At 33.7% G+C, this 17,362-nt stretch overlaps 1 protein-coding gene across 5 annotated transcripts in view; it reads right to left on the minus strand.

Moving 5' to 3' along the window:
- The window catches only part of LOC121073016 (adhesion G protein-coupled receptor A3-like), a 279,022-nt gene that overhangs the window by 22,854 nt on the left and 238,806 nt on the right, over window positions 1-17,362 (minus strand). For all 5 annotated transcript variants that reach the window (XM_040563482.1, XM_040563481.1, XM_040563483.1 and 2 more), the window contains one exon: window positions 14,961-15,106. In XM_040563482.1, coding sequence (XP_040419416.1) covers window positions 14,961-15,106 — 146 coding nt within the window. The remainder of the gene's footprint in view (window positions 1-14,960; window positions 15,107-17,362) is intronic.

Below are 17,362 nucleotides of genomic sequence, written 5' to 3' on the forward strand. Positions count from 1 at the left end.
TGAAAGACCAGGGACATAACAAGCAGAGTCCTCAAAGGCTGTAGCAGAATGAGGTGGATACCACATGATGAGTTTCTTTTGCTACCTTATATTCTCTCAGCAATAGTTTAGATATACTATGTGTAATTTTATGATAATTTCTTGTGTTCATAGACATAATATATATTTTACATTATGCAGCTATGAATTTTATCTTTATATTATATAACTATGAATTTTAATGATGTTCTGTTAAACTCATTGGATATAGTTTATGGGATTGAGAGTGAATTTTTGTGTGCTTTAATTCTGACTAGTTTACAGCCTGTTCATTTCATGTTTGTGGTCCATTTAAGATGAAAGGTAAAAGGAAACACAATGAGGATGAGAGGAAGAAATTAGGTCTTCGGAGATTTTCAAAATTGAAGAGTTAAACTAGATGACTTAGAGATATTCCTTCCAAATATTATTTTTATGATTCAGTGATTAACTTATTATTGATTATCTTTTAAATCTTGTGAGGGTCCACCCATATCTTCAGTTGTCAATGCTGAGAGAAGGGTTCTTTAGACCTACTGTTCTTCCAGCTTAAATCACTCTGTAAATTGAAATATGTGCACTACTTACAGAAGACTGACTCACAGGTGCGTGAGCATAGCTTGAAAATTCATACAGTTGGAAGACTATGTGTTAGCCAGAGAGAATTCCTTAGCAGAGCACAGTGCATTATTAAGATGTAACTGAGGAGAGAACTGAGGTCAGAAAGAGACCCCACTTAACATTCCACCAACAATGTCTACAGCTGAGACTGGAACCTAGAACAGTTGCATCAAAAGCAAAAAATTTGATATATATAAAATCTCTCTATTATTGTATCACATCAGTTGTGCATTCATTACTTAGGTAAGCGTTCCATTAACTTTGGTAAAGTCCCATATGAGTGAGATGCAAACTTGCATGATTTTGTACTACACAATTGGATTCTTCTTTTGCAGAAACTAATCTGCCATTAAAGAATCTTAGCAAAGTTTCATTCCTACAGTTTTCACAGGAAGAAGCTTAGTTTTAATTTTTCCCCCATCGCGAAAAAATTATACTAGGATCTTTACAGAGTGATCCACTTCTAAAACTTACAATTTACCTTGACAGATATCCAAGTAGCAAACTTAAAATGTTACCAAGTAGGTGTTACTGGGTATAACAAATAGCAGTGAAGAGTTAAAGCATAATGGCAGTAACTTCCCCTCATGATTTTGGACTTCTGACTTCTTACTGGAACACTTTCTCCTTCCTATTCCATATTACATAATTCAACCAGTTAAACTAGAAGCAGCAAAAAGCATTCTCTTTTAGTGCTATACATGAATGAATGATTATGGATTAACCACTATTAAATCACAGACAAGCTGTGTTCTAGTAATGACTTGAATCCACAAAAGCATGGAGATTTAAAGTTAATGGAAAAAATTCAGGTTGACATCTAGTCCTTAATTCACCCTATTGAAAAGTAAGAAACAAAGGTACGTTGGCATGAGTTCATAAGTGTCAATCCCAATTTTTAGTTTTAACGTTGAATTTTTTTTCTGTTGTCGGTTTTAGTCTAAGTTGAGCTATAGTAAATACTACATATATGATGATTGTACAAACGTTTGCTTTTTTTCTGTTTAAAATCTGACATACACAGTAACCTATTTTTGGCGATTCCTATCCCAGATTTTAACCAGGAGCAAAAACAAAGCTTTTCCATCATATATTAAAAGGTCAAAGGGTAAGATTCAAAAAATTCACAGGGTTTCTTGGGACACTCAGCCAGAAGAGATCATGAAACTTTGAAAGAAAAGGACAAGCAGAGGAAGAGGAGATTTATCTTTATAAATAAATAATAATAGAGAAATAGTAATTAAAAGCTAGAAATGACAAGCCATTTCCAGAATGTTATGTTACTGCATTAACAATGCAGAGAATGGAGATCTGAAAAGCAGTGAACAGCAGTCACTGCTAGCATCACAAAACTCTAAATTTAATTAGCAATGAACATCTCATTGCTCAACTTTCTAGGTCAACAGGCTGCCTAGTTTTGCTAGATATAATAATTGCTATAGGATTTGGCAATATCAGAACATCAGAAAGAAGTAAAATGTTCTCTCTAATTGGAAAACACTCAAATGCATGAGGAGGGAGTATAGCTTACTGGTTGCTTCTTCAATATTACTAATGGAAGACTAAGAATCTGCATAAGCACAAAATTTTAATATCCTTGTTATATGAGAAAATAACAGGAGTATGACACAATGTTAAATAGTCCAAAATGCCTTATGTATGAATTATAGACATCATGGGGTGGCTATTCTGAAAATAACAGGGGTAGTAATTCCTTGCCAATGATTTCTGCTCATTTCTTTGACTCATGAGAATGAGTTTTACTGGCATCAATAACCCCAGAAATCGAATTCCAAAATGGTATACATAAATATTTATGTGAAATGAACCCTGCCTATATTTTTATATATATATATATATATATATATATAGGTTTTTTTTGCTTGTTTGTTTATTTGAAAAGCAAGATCCTATGACTGACCATTCATATAGATAGCAAATACCACAAATTAAGACACTCCATATTGAAGTTACAAAATCAAGGATTGCAAAAGTAAAAAGAAAAAAAAAGAGGGGGTGGAAAAAGTAATAGATATATCTGAAGAACTTGTCATCTGCTTAGAGATTTACAGGCATAAGTTTGTGGATTATGTTCTTAATGAATAATCTATTTCTACTGAAGTGATCACTTGTAATAAGCATAGCTACCAGTCAAAGCATTTTAGAATAGGAAACTTCTTACATTTCATGTATTTTCCACCAAAATCATATAGAATATTTGAAGATAAATCTCCACAACATTACTAACATATCCAATTTATTGACACAGCTCATAAGTATTGAAAGGCAAATGCTAGTGATCTTCAGTAACCATAGTTCTATTATCTCTTAATTAATAGCTAAAATAGTAATGAGGTATTTCTCATAATCAATAGATAAATAATAGGTTTATCTGAAGGTCAGATTTTCTTTCACAAATAATCTAGGCTAGCTTTCACTTTCAGATAAACTGATAAAATCTTGAATGATTCCCTAAGGACCAAGTGTGGTCCAATAATAATGTCACTAGCCCTTTATTATTTATTGAGTGAGTACTCAATTAATATAGGCATAAAGTTTCATCTGGACATTCTGCTCTGCTAAGATATGTTAAATACAGAATATTATACATTTAAACTATTTTAATCTGTATCTTTAAAATTGCAGGAAATTTACATAATTCTAACTAGCAATAAGCAATAATTTTCATCTATGAACAAATTTTTTTTCTGTGGTTATGTGTGTTTAAATCCCTGTGATTCACTGAAAACACTTCGTGGGTGTGGATGTCTCAGAGCAGAAGTTGGCCTAATTTTTTGTTATGTTTTATACAGTAATGTGGTACCTGAACAAAAATACCTGGAGGATCAGCAGCCAGCTTCTACTAGACTCATAACATTTCCAAGCACTGAAGGCATATTTGGAACACATTAGTTTCAAAGTCTCTTCTGTCAAAATTTGCTTGCATAATAAAACACTAGAGGTTCTTGAGATCAACAAGGCTGTAGGAATTCAGCAGTAAATAAAGGTCTGAAAAATTAGAACACTTAAGAAAAATGCTTGTTTTAAGAATAATCGAATTGTAGGGCAGGAATGAACCTCAAGAGGTCATCTAGTCCACTTAAAACTTCTGAGGCTGGGTCACATTAAACACTGATCATGAATGGCTTAGGTTTATCCAATCTATGTTAACAAATTGCTAATGACGGTATTTCCACAGCCTTCCAGGTGAAGTGTTTTAATCAACAACTATTTTTGTAGTTTAAAATATTTTCCTAATATCAAACTATTTACCCCCTACTGCAAATTAAGCTTATTATTTATTATCTTATCTTCAGTAATTTCAGCGAATTTTGTCATTAATATATTCTAAACATCTTCCTAATGTTGTTATTGACACATAAATAGCCATGAGAGTCCACAATTTTTAAGTAATTTCAGTTCGTTTATTCCTTCTTTCAATTTTACAGCTGTCATTGCAAATAAGGAGTTAGAAACTTGCTTTACAAATCCAGGCTGAGGGGTTCAAACAAAATCACATGACTCCAGAAATCAAACTCTAAGCAGAACATGAAATATTGTGAGTTTTCTAATCATACTCACAGATATTCTCTTGTTCCTTTCCTGCCCTTTCAAATGTAGAACCTCTCAGGAGATGTGTCTCACTAACAGGGAGGTCAAATTTTCCTTTCTTGATGCCTCTCTTCAATGCCTTTATCTCCCATTTTCTGTACTTTCAACTATTTCACTGAGTTTCATTTACAATGCATGCTGTTCTGCACAGGCAATTGTCCAACTGCCTCTGTAAACACAACATATACTCACAGCAATTTATAATAGCACACTGAACTAATGCAAGACAGACGTTGAAAAATCAGATCAATAGGCAGGAAACAGAATGCCTATTTTGAATGTGTTGCAGCTGTACTTGAAATTTATTTTTTTTAAATGTAAAAATACACAGTTTAAAACGTTCAGTTAAAACAACAGAGGAAATACTACATATGTACAGGACCTGTTCTACACATAAGACCTGCCTTTCCCCTGATATATGAACTACCATAAGGAAGCTCCCAGCAGGTAATTTTGAATTAATCCAAAAAAAATGTTCCTGTTTAACACCTACAGTCAACATAACCTATTCATCAATAGTGAATATAACCTACCATGAGGGCTCCATCCACTCTGTGTACTTTTTAGTACACACTTTATTCAGAATACTAAAACTATATGTTACATAGGAGAACTTTCATTTCCCACTCTGCAGTAACCTCAACCTCTGTGATTCATTTTCCTGTTTATGCTAAAAGGAAAAGTGCTGATAAAAGCAAATGGCAAAACTCTGAGGCATTGATGTATGAGATGTAGCTTTGAACAGTGAGCTGCCCTTCTACCTACAACTTATACACCTTGCTCTTGAAGATTATTTCAGTCCTTACAGCCCTAGCAGTTGAAGGACAACTAAAATTGATCTGAAGCCTGCACAAAGTTCTAAAATAGTCTACCTTTAAAGTATTTTGAAAAACAAATTAAAAATACTCCGTTTTGCCCCAGGAGGATGCTAACTTTAAACATTTTTACTTTAAAACTGATTTTCTCATTAATTTCTTCTCATTTGGAGTTTTTGAGACCAAGACAAAAAGAAAAGAAACATCCGTGTTTCCAGTAATGGGTTTCAATTATTTAGGACACAAAAGCTCAAGGTGATCAGCTATGTATATGTGTATTTTACTGTGGTAGCCAAACTCAAAAACAAGTGAATTATTCTAATGCAACTTTTCCTCCTGAGACTTCTAAGCCCTCCTTCCAAACATGCATAAACCAAACAGAGATTATCGAATGCATTTGGCAGGACATATGCATAGAATGAGTCAGGTCTGAAGCTGAATTTATGGTAGTTAGAGTTAAATACGCTGCAGCATACTAAATTTAATTTGTGTATCTGTAGATTTCACCAGTCATATTTGTCCAAGGAATATATTTTTCTTCCCATGAACTTTTCCAACCCTTAATAAACAAAAAAATCTGAAATGTTAAAGTCATACATTTAAAACCATAATTGCTAAAAACATTGTTTAAATATTTGTTTTCTATTCCTAATTTATTTTAAGAAAACCCATATACTATTTATTGTTTAACAGTTGCTCTTGGTATCTTATAATATCTTTAAGCCAAAATTAGTTAATGGAATAATGTCAATGTATTGGCAAATTCAATAACATAAAAGACCTATACCACACTCATATGTAAATGCATAGTGCTCGTACTGTACTGCAGTTACTATAGAATATTGAACAATTCTATAATATACTAGCTGGTTGCCTGCAGTGTTTTATGTTTCTGTGACATTGCAGTTCATCAGTCTGTAGAACATCACAATTCTTCACATCTTATTTTCTTCTTGCAACATCACTGTTCTCATTACAGTTAAGCTGGATGTGTATGTATAGTTACTTAAAGCAAAGGTGAACTGTGGCAAACTTTTAGTTGCATCTTTCTAACATAATTTTCATAAGAAGGACTTGTATCTTAGATGATTCCAACTTTATTTAAATGAAAAAAATGATTCACTTTTAAAATTTTCAGTAACTTAAATAATCCACAATTAAAAGTTAGAAAGTGTTTTCTGTAACTGTTGTGAATATTATTTCATGTAGATGGGAATATTTAGTTCTTTGTCCATACCACAGCAATAGACACAACTGAAATTATCTTATGCATTTCTCTTTACAGATTTTTTGCATAATCAAGTTTAATCTACAAGACATTAGAGAATTATATAAGAAAATATTTAGCTCTTCCAAATCTGATAAAATTTTCTACAAAGCCCCCGTTGGAGTTTGAATATATTATCTTCAAGGATTTTTAGAACTTGCAAAATTTCCAATCAGGGTTTTACATTTTGCCTGGAGCAGCATATCAAAGTATGGAACATTTTATCAAGCTTACCCTACCCTCTAACTTATCCTCTACAATTATGTATATGACTAGCTTGAATTCTAGAAAGTGTTGAGACAAGGAATAGTGTGACAAGAATTCTGAATTTTCAGGAAACACCTAGATGTGAACTCATGATAAAAGCAGCAGAAAATTCAACCTAATACAGTTCTGAAGATCAGTATTTTGTAATTACAGCCTTTCAAACCTGAAAATATTACATAAATTATTACAGGTCTCCCTGAAGCTCACTTCTTTGTAAGCTTGCAAATGCCATAACTCATGTTGTTAATTTTTAGGTCATCATTCCCTCATTAAATGACCAGGTATTGGTCATTGATGATGTTGTTAAGATGCCTTTTTTTGGGGGGTGGGGTACATTTATGAATAACTAGAACCAGGGACACTTCCAGGTCAAGGGGTCTTGATCTTGATATATGATTTGCAATGTTATTTAATAGTTCATTTACAAGTAATAAGTTAATATATTTTTCTTTTGCAATAACCACTATTCCTTTTTATCTATGGGGAATAATTCAGACACTGTTCTTTAAACAAAGAGGATAAAATTTTGCCTTCTACGTCAACATCTCATAAAGATTTGGTTTTATTAAATTTATACTCTGGAATGCATCAACATCATGTGTATCTCACCTGCACCTTACTTATGGCAGTAACAAAATCCTTTTTCCACTTTGACTGTAACAAACTCTTGAAATAAGATTATCAATCAATGAGGAACCTCTGTTCCAAGCATCATTCACTTAAGACGTGTTCAGTCAACTTGAAGGTGAAGAAGAAAAGTTAGTGTATTCGGTCAACTTGAAGGTGAAGAAAAGTTCTAATCACTTCTCACTTGACTAAGGCAGGAAAATGCCTCCTCTACCGGCAATTCCATGCTGTCTGAACGGGTATTTACATGTCCTATGCAAAGCACAACAGCTTTCTTAGGGTACTACTAATAATATATTGCTACTGTGAAACTACTTCATATTTTAGTACTTTGCTTCTAGTGAAAGTGGACTAGCATGAAACAATTAGTTCAAAACTGAATTAAATATTTTCTCTGACCTAAGATAATTTTTCCCCATTCGACGGAAATGCATTTAGCTTCAGGCTGAAATTGAACATGAAGAATTCAGGAAAATGTTTCCCTTGTCACCATTTTATACCCTTTTCCAATACAGATATTTCATTTTCATTGCTGGCTAGCAATAAAATGGCTCTGGCTATAATCCATGACTCTATTTGACCATATATCAACGTTTCAAGAGTGAACATGTAATACTGACACGTCCCTAATGTATCAAACCAGCTTCAAAGCACCTTTAGGTTCTGGAATCCTCTCCACCTCATTCATGATGAACAGACTTCTAAAGCCTGTTTTGTATTCTTAGGTTTTGCTTTTTTGCTCTTTCTAGGTTTTATTCCTCAGGTGGCAGAATCTTTCTGTTCATTCTGGCTAGGGTACCAGCATTGGATTTTTTTTTTCTCCTCACGCTACAGTTTTACAGATCAGCATTTGTGGTTGTACCATTCTATCACTAGCTGTATCACATTTTAATGTCAGTCACTAAAATTGTCTTCAGAAAAATAACATTGTTCAAAAGATTAGCATTATAATTAAACCAAACCAAACCTCTGAAATGGCTCTTATCCTTAGATTATTTCAATATCCAATATACTAATACACTACATTATTTTGACTTTGAATATAAGGAATATTTTGATGAATAAAATTAAACCAATAGCTTGAAGGAAAGTATGGCTTCTTTTACATACAATTTTAATCAAGTGCAAAAATGAAAAAAAAAAAAGTATTTCGGCAGTATGACCTTTCTCTGTCCTTCAAAATATGATAAATACTGAAACAAGAAACACAGGACCATAGGACCACAGATTTACAAATAATATGTAAGAAAATAGTTGTTCCACACTATGTTCTTTTTAAGAACTTGTGGTGTTGAGGCTGTAAGCAGCCTTCCAAACTCATGAAGATTGCAAAAACTTCCATTGTTCAGGAATGAATCAAACTAATTACAGCACAATTTGAGAGTGATCTAAAAATATACATTGGAAAAAACCAACTTTCTAGTATTAACTTACAATAATTAAAATAAAAGGCACTGATGATAACAGCAGAGACATCAAACTTCCTGATGACTGACTCTGCCCACAAAATATTCTTTCCTCTAAGCAAGAGATTCAATAAGATATTTAAGATACAGCCAATTTCCATGAGCATGGCATAGCAGATTTTTTAGTGACTGCTAGCTTCCTTTACAACGATTCACCCAAACAGTGAAAACTCTATTCATGGTGTGTGTGTGTGTGTGTGTGTGCGGGGCATCAATTTCACATGCCCTCCAGTGACAGAACTGAGGCTATTTTAACAGCAAATAGTACAGAGATCTCAAGGCCTCCGAGAATTCTGCCCTCTGGCATTTCCCATTTGTTTCAGCATTTACAAACTACAGAGAGTTGTTAAGAAAAAGGCTCATAATCATTGGGATAATCAAGCTTAAGTTTAAACTTTGTTGAGGAGGTTTGGTATGTTCACTGTAGGAAGGAAAAATGAACATCCATGGATGAAGAGTAGAGGAACAAATATTTAAGAGCACAACATATAGAAGAACACAATGGATTGTAATGGATGCTTTTCATCTGACCTCTCTCTCTCCCCCTCAATCATTATTTGACACCAGAAGACATGAATTCACGAGAGCCCGTGCTAATAAAAAATGCACTAGAACTTAACTGCATTTCAGAGCTATTGGTGTCAAGGGTACAAGTAATGTCTGTGTCTGTCAGAATGTAAATTAAGTCGCTTCTTATGATTCACACTCAAGATCTAGAAAAGAACATGGCCAAGAAGATGACATGATATATTTGGCAAAATTGACATTCATCAGAGAATTTGTTATCACGGTCAAATTTTGATCCCTTGTTACACTGATGCGATTATGCTGCAATAAATTATAGCCAACTGGTTATAACTGATAAGGGAAATTTTCTAGACCCTCAGAGTAACAAGTATTACCTGTTGAAGACACTTGTAACCTTGGGAATATTAGAAATCATCAGTTCTTTTTATTATAGGGGTTTTATTTGGTAAAGGATATAATCATTCTTTAAAGACTAAATATGTCTTTGGTCTTCATTACTGGAGTGCTGTTAGTACCTCTGTTACAGTGCCAAAACATCACACACCAATTTTCAGTGACGTAATTAGTATTGTAGTATGCAACTTAAGTTCAGGAAAAAGCCTACTCTATTGGTAACTTATTCAGTAAAAATTGACATATCATCAAATTGTGATGAAAGTCACACCACTTCCAGCCAAGTTCTCTCAGGATTTACAGTTAGTCACATGCAGCAGCACATAGCAGTAGACCCATTTAGGCCCATGAGTTGGTTTCTAGCTTGTCAGAATCCAGACCAAGCACCTAAGTGTTCATCCTGAGACAAGCAGGGTTGTTATGAGCAAAACACTAAGCAGATGCCATAACCATTGTGGTGCCATGCAAAAGCCTGTAAAACCTTCCCACTCCCAGAGACAAGAGGCTCATTATAGGATTTGTTGACACAAATCAAAGGAGAGAATTTTTCTGGATGTGAAAGTTCACTATATTTTCCCCTTTTTGCTGTGAAAGAATTTAACATAAATCAATGTCACAGACAAATATACTTAGCTACGGTTTAGCTAGATACTACTGATTAACGCTTGGGTAGCTGAGATAACAAGCCAGGGAATGACTGTGAAGAGCTGTTGCTACATTTGTAGGAGAGAGGAGGAGGATGTAAATAGAGCATTATCACGCTTGCACATGCGTGTGATCAGGTTGTAGGCTGTTTGTCATTGCTACACATAACCCACAAGGAAGACCCCTGTTTCTTCTTCCAAAACATCACTCAGTAATTGTACATACACAAGCTCATAGAGAACACCAGAAACATACACGTGTATGTACATATGCATCCATTAGCAGATATGAGAATTCAGCTGACCATTTCAGCTGTCACCTTCTATTTCTAGGTCTACTGTTTGTGCAAGTTAAAGGACAGTTTCTATAATACCATTAAGACATTTCAAAAAATATGAAATATGCAAACAGCTTTTTTTTATTATTCTAAAAAATGATTCTTTACTTTAAAAAATATTTATAGTTAAAAGCAATGAAGAAAATCAAATTGAAGCCACTTATACTGACTGTAGGTGCTCCGAGTGTGCTCGTGAAAACTGATGTAAATTGCTTGAGTTATGATCTCCTAAAAATTCTTTATGTTATTTTTTAGGAGCCATAGTACTAGGACTAGCAAATCTGACTACAAAAGGAAGGACACACAATCCATTCATAAATTGTTACTAATGGTAGATATACAATTTTTCTAAGGCACTGAAAGAGATATTATCCCCCTATGCCCCACAGCGATAGTAAAAACCTTTCAAAAAGTGTATCAAGATACATTACACAATAAACAAGATGAAGTTCAGCAGAGACAGTAACATAACTTGTTATCCATTTTACAATTGATTCAGTAGCCTTATTTATGTATATTGGATGGTTTTCTTTTCATGACAGATATAGGATTCTCTATAATCTGAGTTTTGCTGTATTAGTAACCTTGCAGGATGTTCACTGAATAAAAGAAGATGGAGGAAATTAGGAGACATATTTGTACACAAATATGAAATTAAAGGTAACTTAATTATTTGTCTCCTTAACACCAATATCTGGCCCATCTGCAGCTTATTAAATTTTTGTTTTAAATGTTTATAGTGCAATTGTGCTCAGTATTTACAATGATAGTAGTCTAATTTTGTTCTCTTTCTGGAAAGTAATGATTTTAATAGAATACCTTAAAGAAACATTTTCTACCTGGTCTGTAGTTCTAAGCTGTATGCGCTTAAGACATCACATGAAAAATGAATGCATGTATCAGGTATAAAAAATAATGCTACCTGTACCTCAGCTTGGGTTGACAAGACGTTTTGCACACCACAGGTATACATAAAGCTGAATCTTGCATGCCCCTTTGGCTTTGCTAGCAAAATATGACTTCAGATTACTCAGAAGCCAAAACAACGCCAGGTTTCACAAACGTCCACAGAGGATGAACAGACAGAATTACTTATTTCTATTAAGAATACTAAAGAGTATATTTTATAAGAAGTGATTTCATTATCTGCTGAAGTGCCAGGGTTCAGTATTTAAATACACAAAATTCAATGATGCATTAATTTGATCCATCTCATTAGCGTCCAGACAGATTCAGTGAAAAATGTCAGAATTGTTACAGTTGTTTTCAGTCAAAGTGGTATGCCCTGACAGTTTTATCTCTATAAGTAATGTGTAATATATATTCTTATATATTATACATGAGATGATATATAATGTATAATGTGTAACATATATGATATATCATATATTATAAGATTAATGTATAAAAAGAGGCAATATTCAAAATTATATTGTCGTGGATAACAAGTTTCAGTAAAAGGACTTCCAGTTTAATTACTGGATCTTGAAACAGAGAAAACTAATAGGGAACCAGTATTTTACATAACAGGATACATCTGATCACAGCTCAAGAAAAGCTAGCTGGAAAAGATCAAGTTTACATCATTCATCATACTTCAGTAAACGAATATCCAAATAGCATGGCAGGGAAACAGAATCAATTGTTACAAGCAAATTGTTTTCTACTAAAAGGTGAGGTCCCCTTTAGATATTTTGGTATTTATTTTCAGTATTTCAGCTACATTTTAGAGTGGATCAAGCTCCTTGAAAAAAATGTGGTGTGAGCATTTTTACGATTTCTTGGTAAATTCCATATCACAGATTTGTGTGTTGATTTTTGGCAGTAGTTTCCATTTACTGACTCACAAAAAAATATCCTTATGTTACATATAGCAAGTGCATACACAAAGAATAGAAAAACATTCATACGTGAACTGGAAACCCCGTCTATCATATACATTCATTACCAGGAAAGACTGAAGGAGAACAGCAAAGTGCGCAGTTCTGCCAAACATATTCATATGTGTTCAAAAAAACCTGCTGAACATCTTTTTTTTTAATGTTCAACAAAAACTGAATACAAGCCAAACTAGTTCTATAGACACAGATTACTGACAAACCACCTCTTCCTTTAAAGTTACTTGCAGACTGCATTATATTCTTTCTAGCAGTGATGGTCCTGATACTCAAAAGAGCCTAACTAATTCTTCATTTGAATAAACTTAATATTGCTTAGCTATCTACTGGTGACAATGGAGACAGAAATTAACACACACACCCCATACCCAGACAAACTGTGATGTTATCTCTTATGTACCCGAGACACAATAGGTATAAAGCTGGCATCAGCTTATAGATACAAGAACAGTCTGGTTAAAACATTTCTTATAAATGACTACACTGAAATGTAAGTATCTTAAATGGATTTTATGGAAATATTACGATACAGAATAATTCTGATTTTAATTTTATTAAAACCAGTAAAGTTGAAATGGCCATAAAAAATGATCATTGCAGGTCTAAAAGAACAATAATTACTAATTATTTAGTTTGGCATTTTCTTGCTTAAAGCAATTTTAAATTTTCCATATACTATGCCCATTTTCTACATGAAATGAAATTGATCCTCATTACTTTGAAGCTAGTACTAACCATTATGAAATCATATTATACATTCCAGTGGCTGTGTCTCTAGGACATATGGTGCCCAGAGTGTGAAAATAACTCTGGAATCATTTTACTTAGCTATTAAACGATTATATCCATGTTCTTTTACAGCTAAAAGTAGGTTTATCATTTCTGTTACTAAACTAAAAATATCTATTATTTATTTTCACTGGCTGAGAACCTCAACATGACTGATACAAGGATTCTAATTAGAGTAATATTTTCTGGAACTTGAATGCCTGTTGTTTTCCAGCTTGAACAAGATCTGAATTTGAAGAACATACACTATGCTGTATATATGCAACCTGAAACAATTTTCTACCTTAATAGCCACATGGCAGCATTTGAAAATTGGCAATTATTCATTTTACCATGAGCTACTAGCTGGAAGAGTGAAGTTCTCATCTGTGAAGAATAGTATAGTAAATCATGGATTAGCAAAGTCAGGCACTCTCCATGAAAGTATTTCCTTTAGCTTGTACCTAACATATCTAATATTCAATATGGCTCTTCTCTTGACTATAAAAAAATTATGTGAACTTTATATAATTCCTTCTCCCAGAAAGAATATATTTAAAAATCAGGGAACTAATTGTATTAATACAGATTTCACTCAGTAGAGTCTGAACAGCAAAGCTTATTCATATTCCAATAGCCTTTTAACAAGTTGTGACAACTTCACACAGCCATTATACGGACTACTTAATAAACATTTTGTGTTCAAAATAAAATAGCTAGACTGTGTTTAAAAGAATACACTAATCTGGATTTTTCAGCAAAGCCATAAAGAGCAGAACGAATACTTCTTGTTTGTCAGTATATAAAAACGATGTCTTTAGACTAAATTGTCCGTTTTTTCCATGATCTGAGGGGAAAGAGAGATACTTCCGTACGATAATTCATCCTGTCCTCACACAAACATACAAGACAGTTGCAAGGAATTGCTCTCTGGAAGTTCCTCTTATTCTCCCTCTAAAATCTATACAGGGACACTATATATAACTTTTGCCAGCACCTAACTTTTTGATAGCTGAAGTCAAAAAATGCAAATCCCTCTTCTCACACCCTTGGTACCCTAGTTTGTGGTATTTTTTTTTTTCCTGTTCAATTTTGGCTTGAAGCTAGGTACCCAGTTAACATTCTTGCTGCATGATGGGAGCAGTTAGTCTTACATTCAAGATGCTGTGTTACAATTGCTACACTGTCAGAGACATCTTAGTCTGTTCTATCTAGAAGGCTGACAGGGAGTCCAGACTTTCAGTCTCTCCAGTAATAGCATTAGATCTCTGGTGTGGAATGAGGAAGGTTGCTATCAGGTTACTAGGCAATCAATACAAGTGTGAGCAAGATTTATAACAGAAAGGATAAGGGTAAAGAGAACGTCATTATAGAGTAGTTTTGATGATTAAATAATGCCTTAACCCAGAAGCAAGCCTTTTTTTTTCCCCCATCCATAGGAAACTGAACAAGAACACTTGAATTGTTCCTGTTGAGACAGAGTTATGTGAACATAGGCGATACCAGTTCTGCATATCTCCTGAGTATAGTTAACTATTAGCACACGATAAATATTCAGATTTTTATGCACTCTAAATGACTCAGTTCTTTATGGATTCTATTTATAGTCTATAAAAATAAAGTATACAGAAATAAAAGTGTTTAAAATTTACATGCTTAAGGACTACTTAGAAAAATATTATATGTTATATTCCATACCTGAGTAGTGGTTGCTTTGGATAAGAAGGTTGGTCACTGTTTTGGCATGACTGAGGTTTCTTTGTGACTTGCTTATAAATATTCCTTGCAGTTACTCCAATCCATAGCATAGTAGATAGAGTAGAATAATGCAGTACTATGCCAACCTAAAACAAGAGTGGACAGTTAAGCAAGTTAATAATTATTTCTAACCAGAGAAGGAAAACTCTTTAAAAAAAGCAGACAGAAACTGTTATTTAATCTATCATAGATATATATCTGTAAAACCAGATGGTATGTTATGAAATCAAAACAGTAAAGACATTTGTATAGAACCTGATTAATTACAATTTTTTATACCTGGATTTAAAGTGATGCAAAATTTGGTTTGTTTTGCAAACTTTGTTAGCTTATTGTGACAATGCAATTTAAAAAATAATGACAGCATTTTTGTTTGCTATTATAATATTTTCTTTAATTTTTTCATCAATATATATTGTGATATCCTGTTGTAGTTCTGTCTCAGCTGTGTACAGCCAAGGTTGACTTCTTGTAATGACTAATTATTTGTCTGGGATCAGTGATAGTTGCCTAAAAAGCAGATTACTTTCAGGCATATTTTGAGGAACTTATAAACTTGGCCAGACAATTTTTAAAACTAAATGAGAGATCTTGGTGTCATCCCTCAAAAGGAAATGCAAACTCTCAATACTGTTATTATCATGATGTCTCCAAGAAACTGGTGTGTTATCATTGAAAGTAAAATAAAATACAAACACCTTTAAAATACTAACATCTTTGTTATATTAGTAATTATTATTCATTACTATGGAAACAGTAATTGGAATTTTATCCAATCTACAATGCTTTATTACATCAGCTAAGTCTCCATCTGATTATATAAAATGAGGTTACATTTTGCAGTGACAAGTAAAATATTGGTATAATTGGAGACCACATAAATGTTTAAGGAATACAGAGAATTGGATAAATAAAGCTAACACAAATCTATTACAATGATTTATTTGAACCAGTGTTCATTTTTGCTCAACTTAGAATAATTGATGGATAAAGGAAAAAAAAATCCATGATTTTTGTTTATATTTAGTAACATATCACAAAACTTGAACACTGCAGCAAATATCATCAACAGAATACCCTTTGTAATTTTCTCTGGGACTTGTCTGACACATTAGACAAGAGAGCATAAAGCCTTCATAGCTGTTGTCGCTTGAGGTAAAAGAAGCGGAAATAAGAGAATGAGACAACTTTGTACCATCAGCTGGCAGACATTGCCAGTTCAGTGGCTAGTGCTGTCTGGACTTAGTTCATGTGCAGCTTGCAGCATTTCTGTAGGGACACAGTGAATATGACTATGAACTGGGGGGAGTAAAGGAGTAAGACAGGAATGAGAAAAGGGGGAGGAGAAAGTGAAAAGAAGGTGGCAGAAACCAGAAGAAAGAAACTAGAAAAAAAACTAGAGACTTGGTTCATCACCTCTTCCTCATTTCAGCACAGCACTGTTATTATAAATTCTGTAATTATTCTATACAAGTATGCCAAAGGCTTGATAAGATGAACAGCAAGGATGAATTCTGTGTGAGCAGGCACCAACATGTGAAATTCAGACAGTGTGTATAGCCGTATATTCAGAAAATGTGAGCCTCATGAGAGAATCAAATTCCTAAAATAGCACAATCAAACAATTTTATTGAACTTTTCAGGAGACAACTGAACTGAATGGAGAATACTGCTATGCCACACCTTAGTCACACCACCTTTCTCCACACTATACCTATCTTTCAGCAACTTAGTTCTTTCTAATGGACAACTCAAGCAAACACAGAAAATAGACAAAAATGTGATCAGCTTCTGTAATATCTTTTCAGCAGTATGTCTCTTTTTCTCTCAAAATAAAGTTCTCCATTTGCATTTCTTGCTTAAGGCAAAAGAGGATATATCCTGATGTTACAGGACCTCCTGATGACTGATGGATATGAAGGACAATAGTGACAATATGGAGATAAAACACACAGGACACTTAAAAAAAATGTGGAATTTGGAAGCATGACCGAGCTTTTATACTAAAATCCAAAGGAAAGAGTACTCTTTTCTCCTTGTGGAGATATTTTTTTCTGGACTAGAATTTTTGTTCTTACTCATTAACTAATAATCATTAGAAAAGGAATGCTTGTCACACTTCATCTTGAAAATTCAGTAATTCAGTTTCAAAGTGGTGGGCTCTGCCCTCTGACTCTTCCTTCCCCCTACTTCCACACCGACAGCACTCATGACATGGAGATGCATTTCCCACAGTGTTGCACTTACAGGTTGTGGCTTTATGCTCTCTTGTCCCCCTCAGTGGGACCACCTCTTTCTAGCTGTCTTAAGCTAGGTAGACATCTGAGCCCTATGCTATGAAT

This window comes from Cygnus olor, chromosome 7 (genome assembly GCF_009769625.2).
Source record: "Cygnus olor isolate bCygOlo1 chromosome 7, bCygOlo1.pri.v2, whole genome shotgun sequence".
In the NCBI taxonomy this organism is placed as follows: domain Eukaryota; kingdom Metazoa; phylum Chordata; class Aves; order Anseriformes; family Anatidae; genus Cygnus; species Cygnus olor.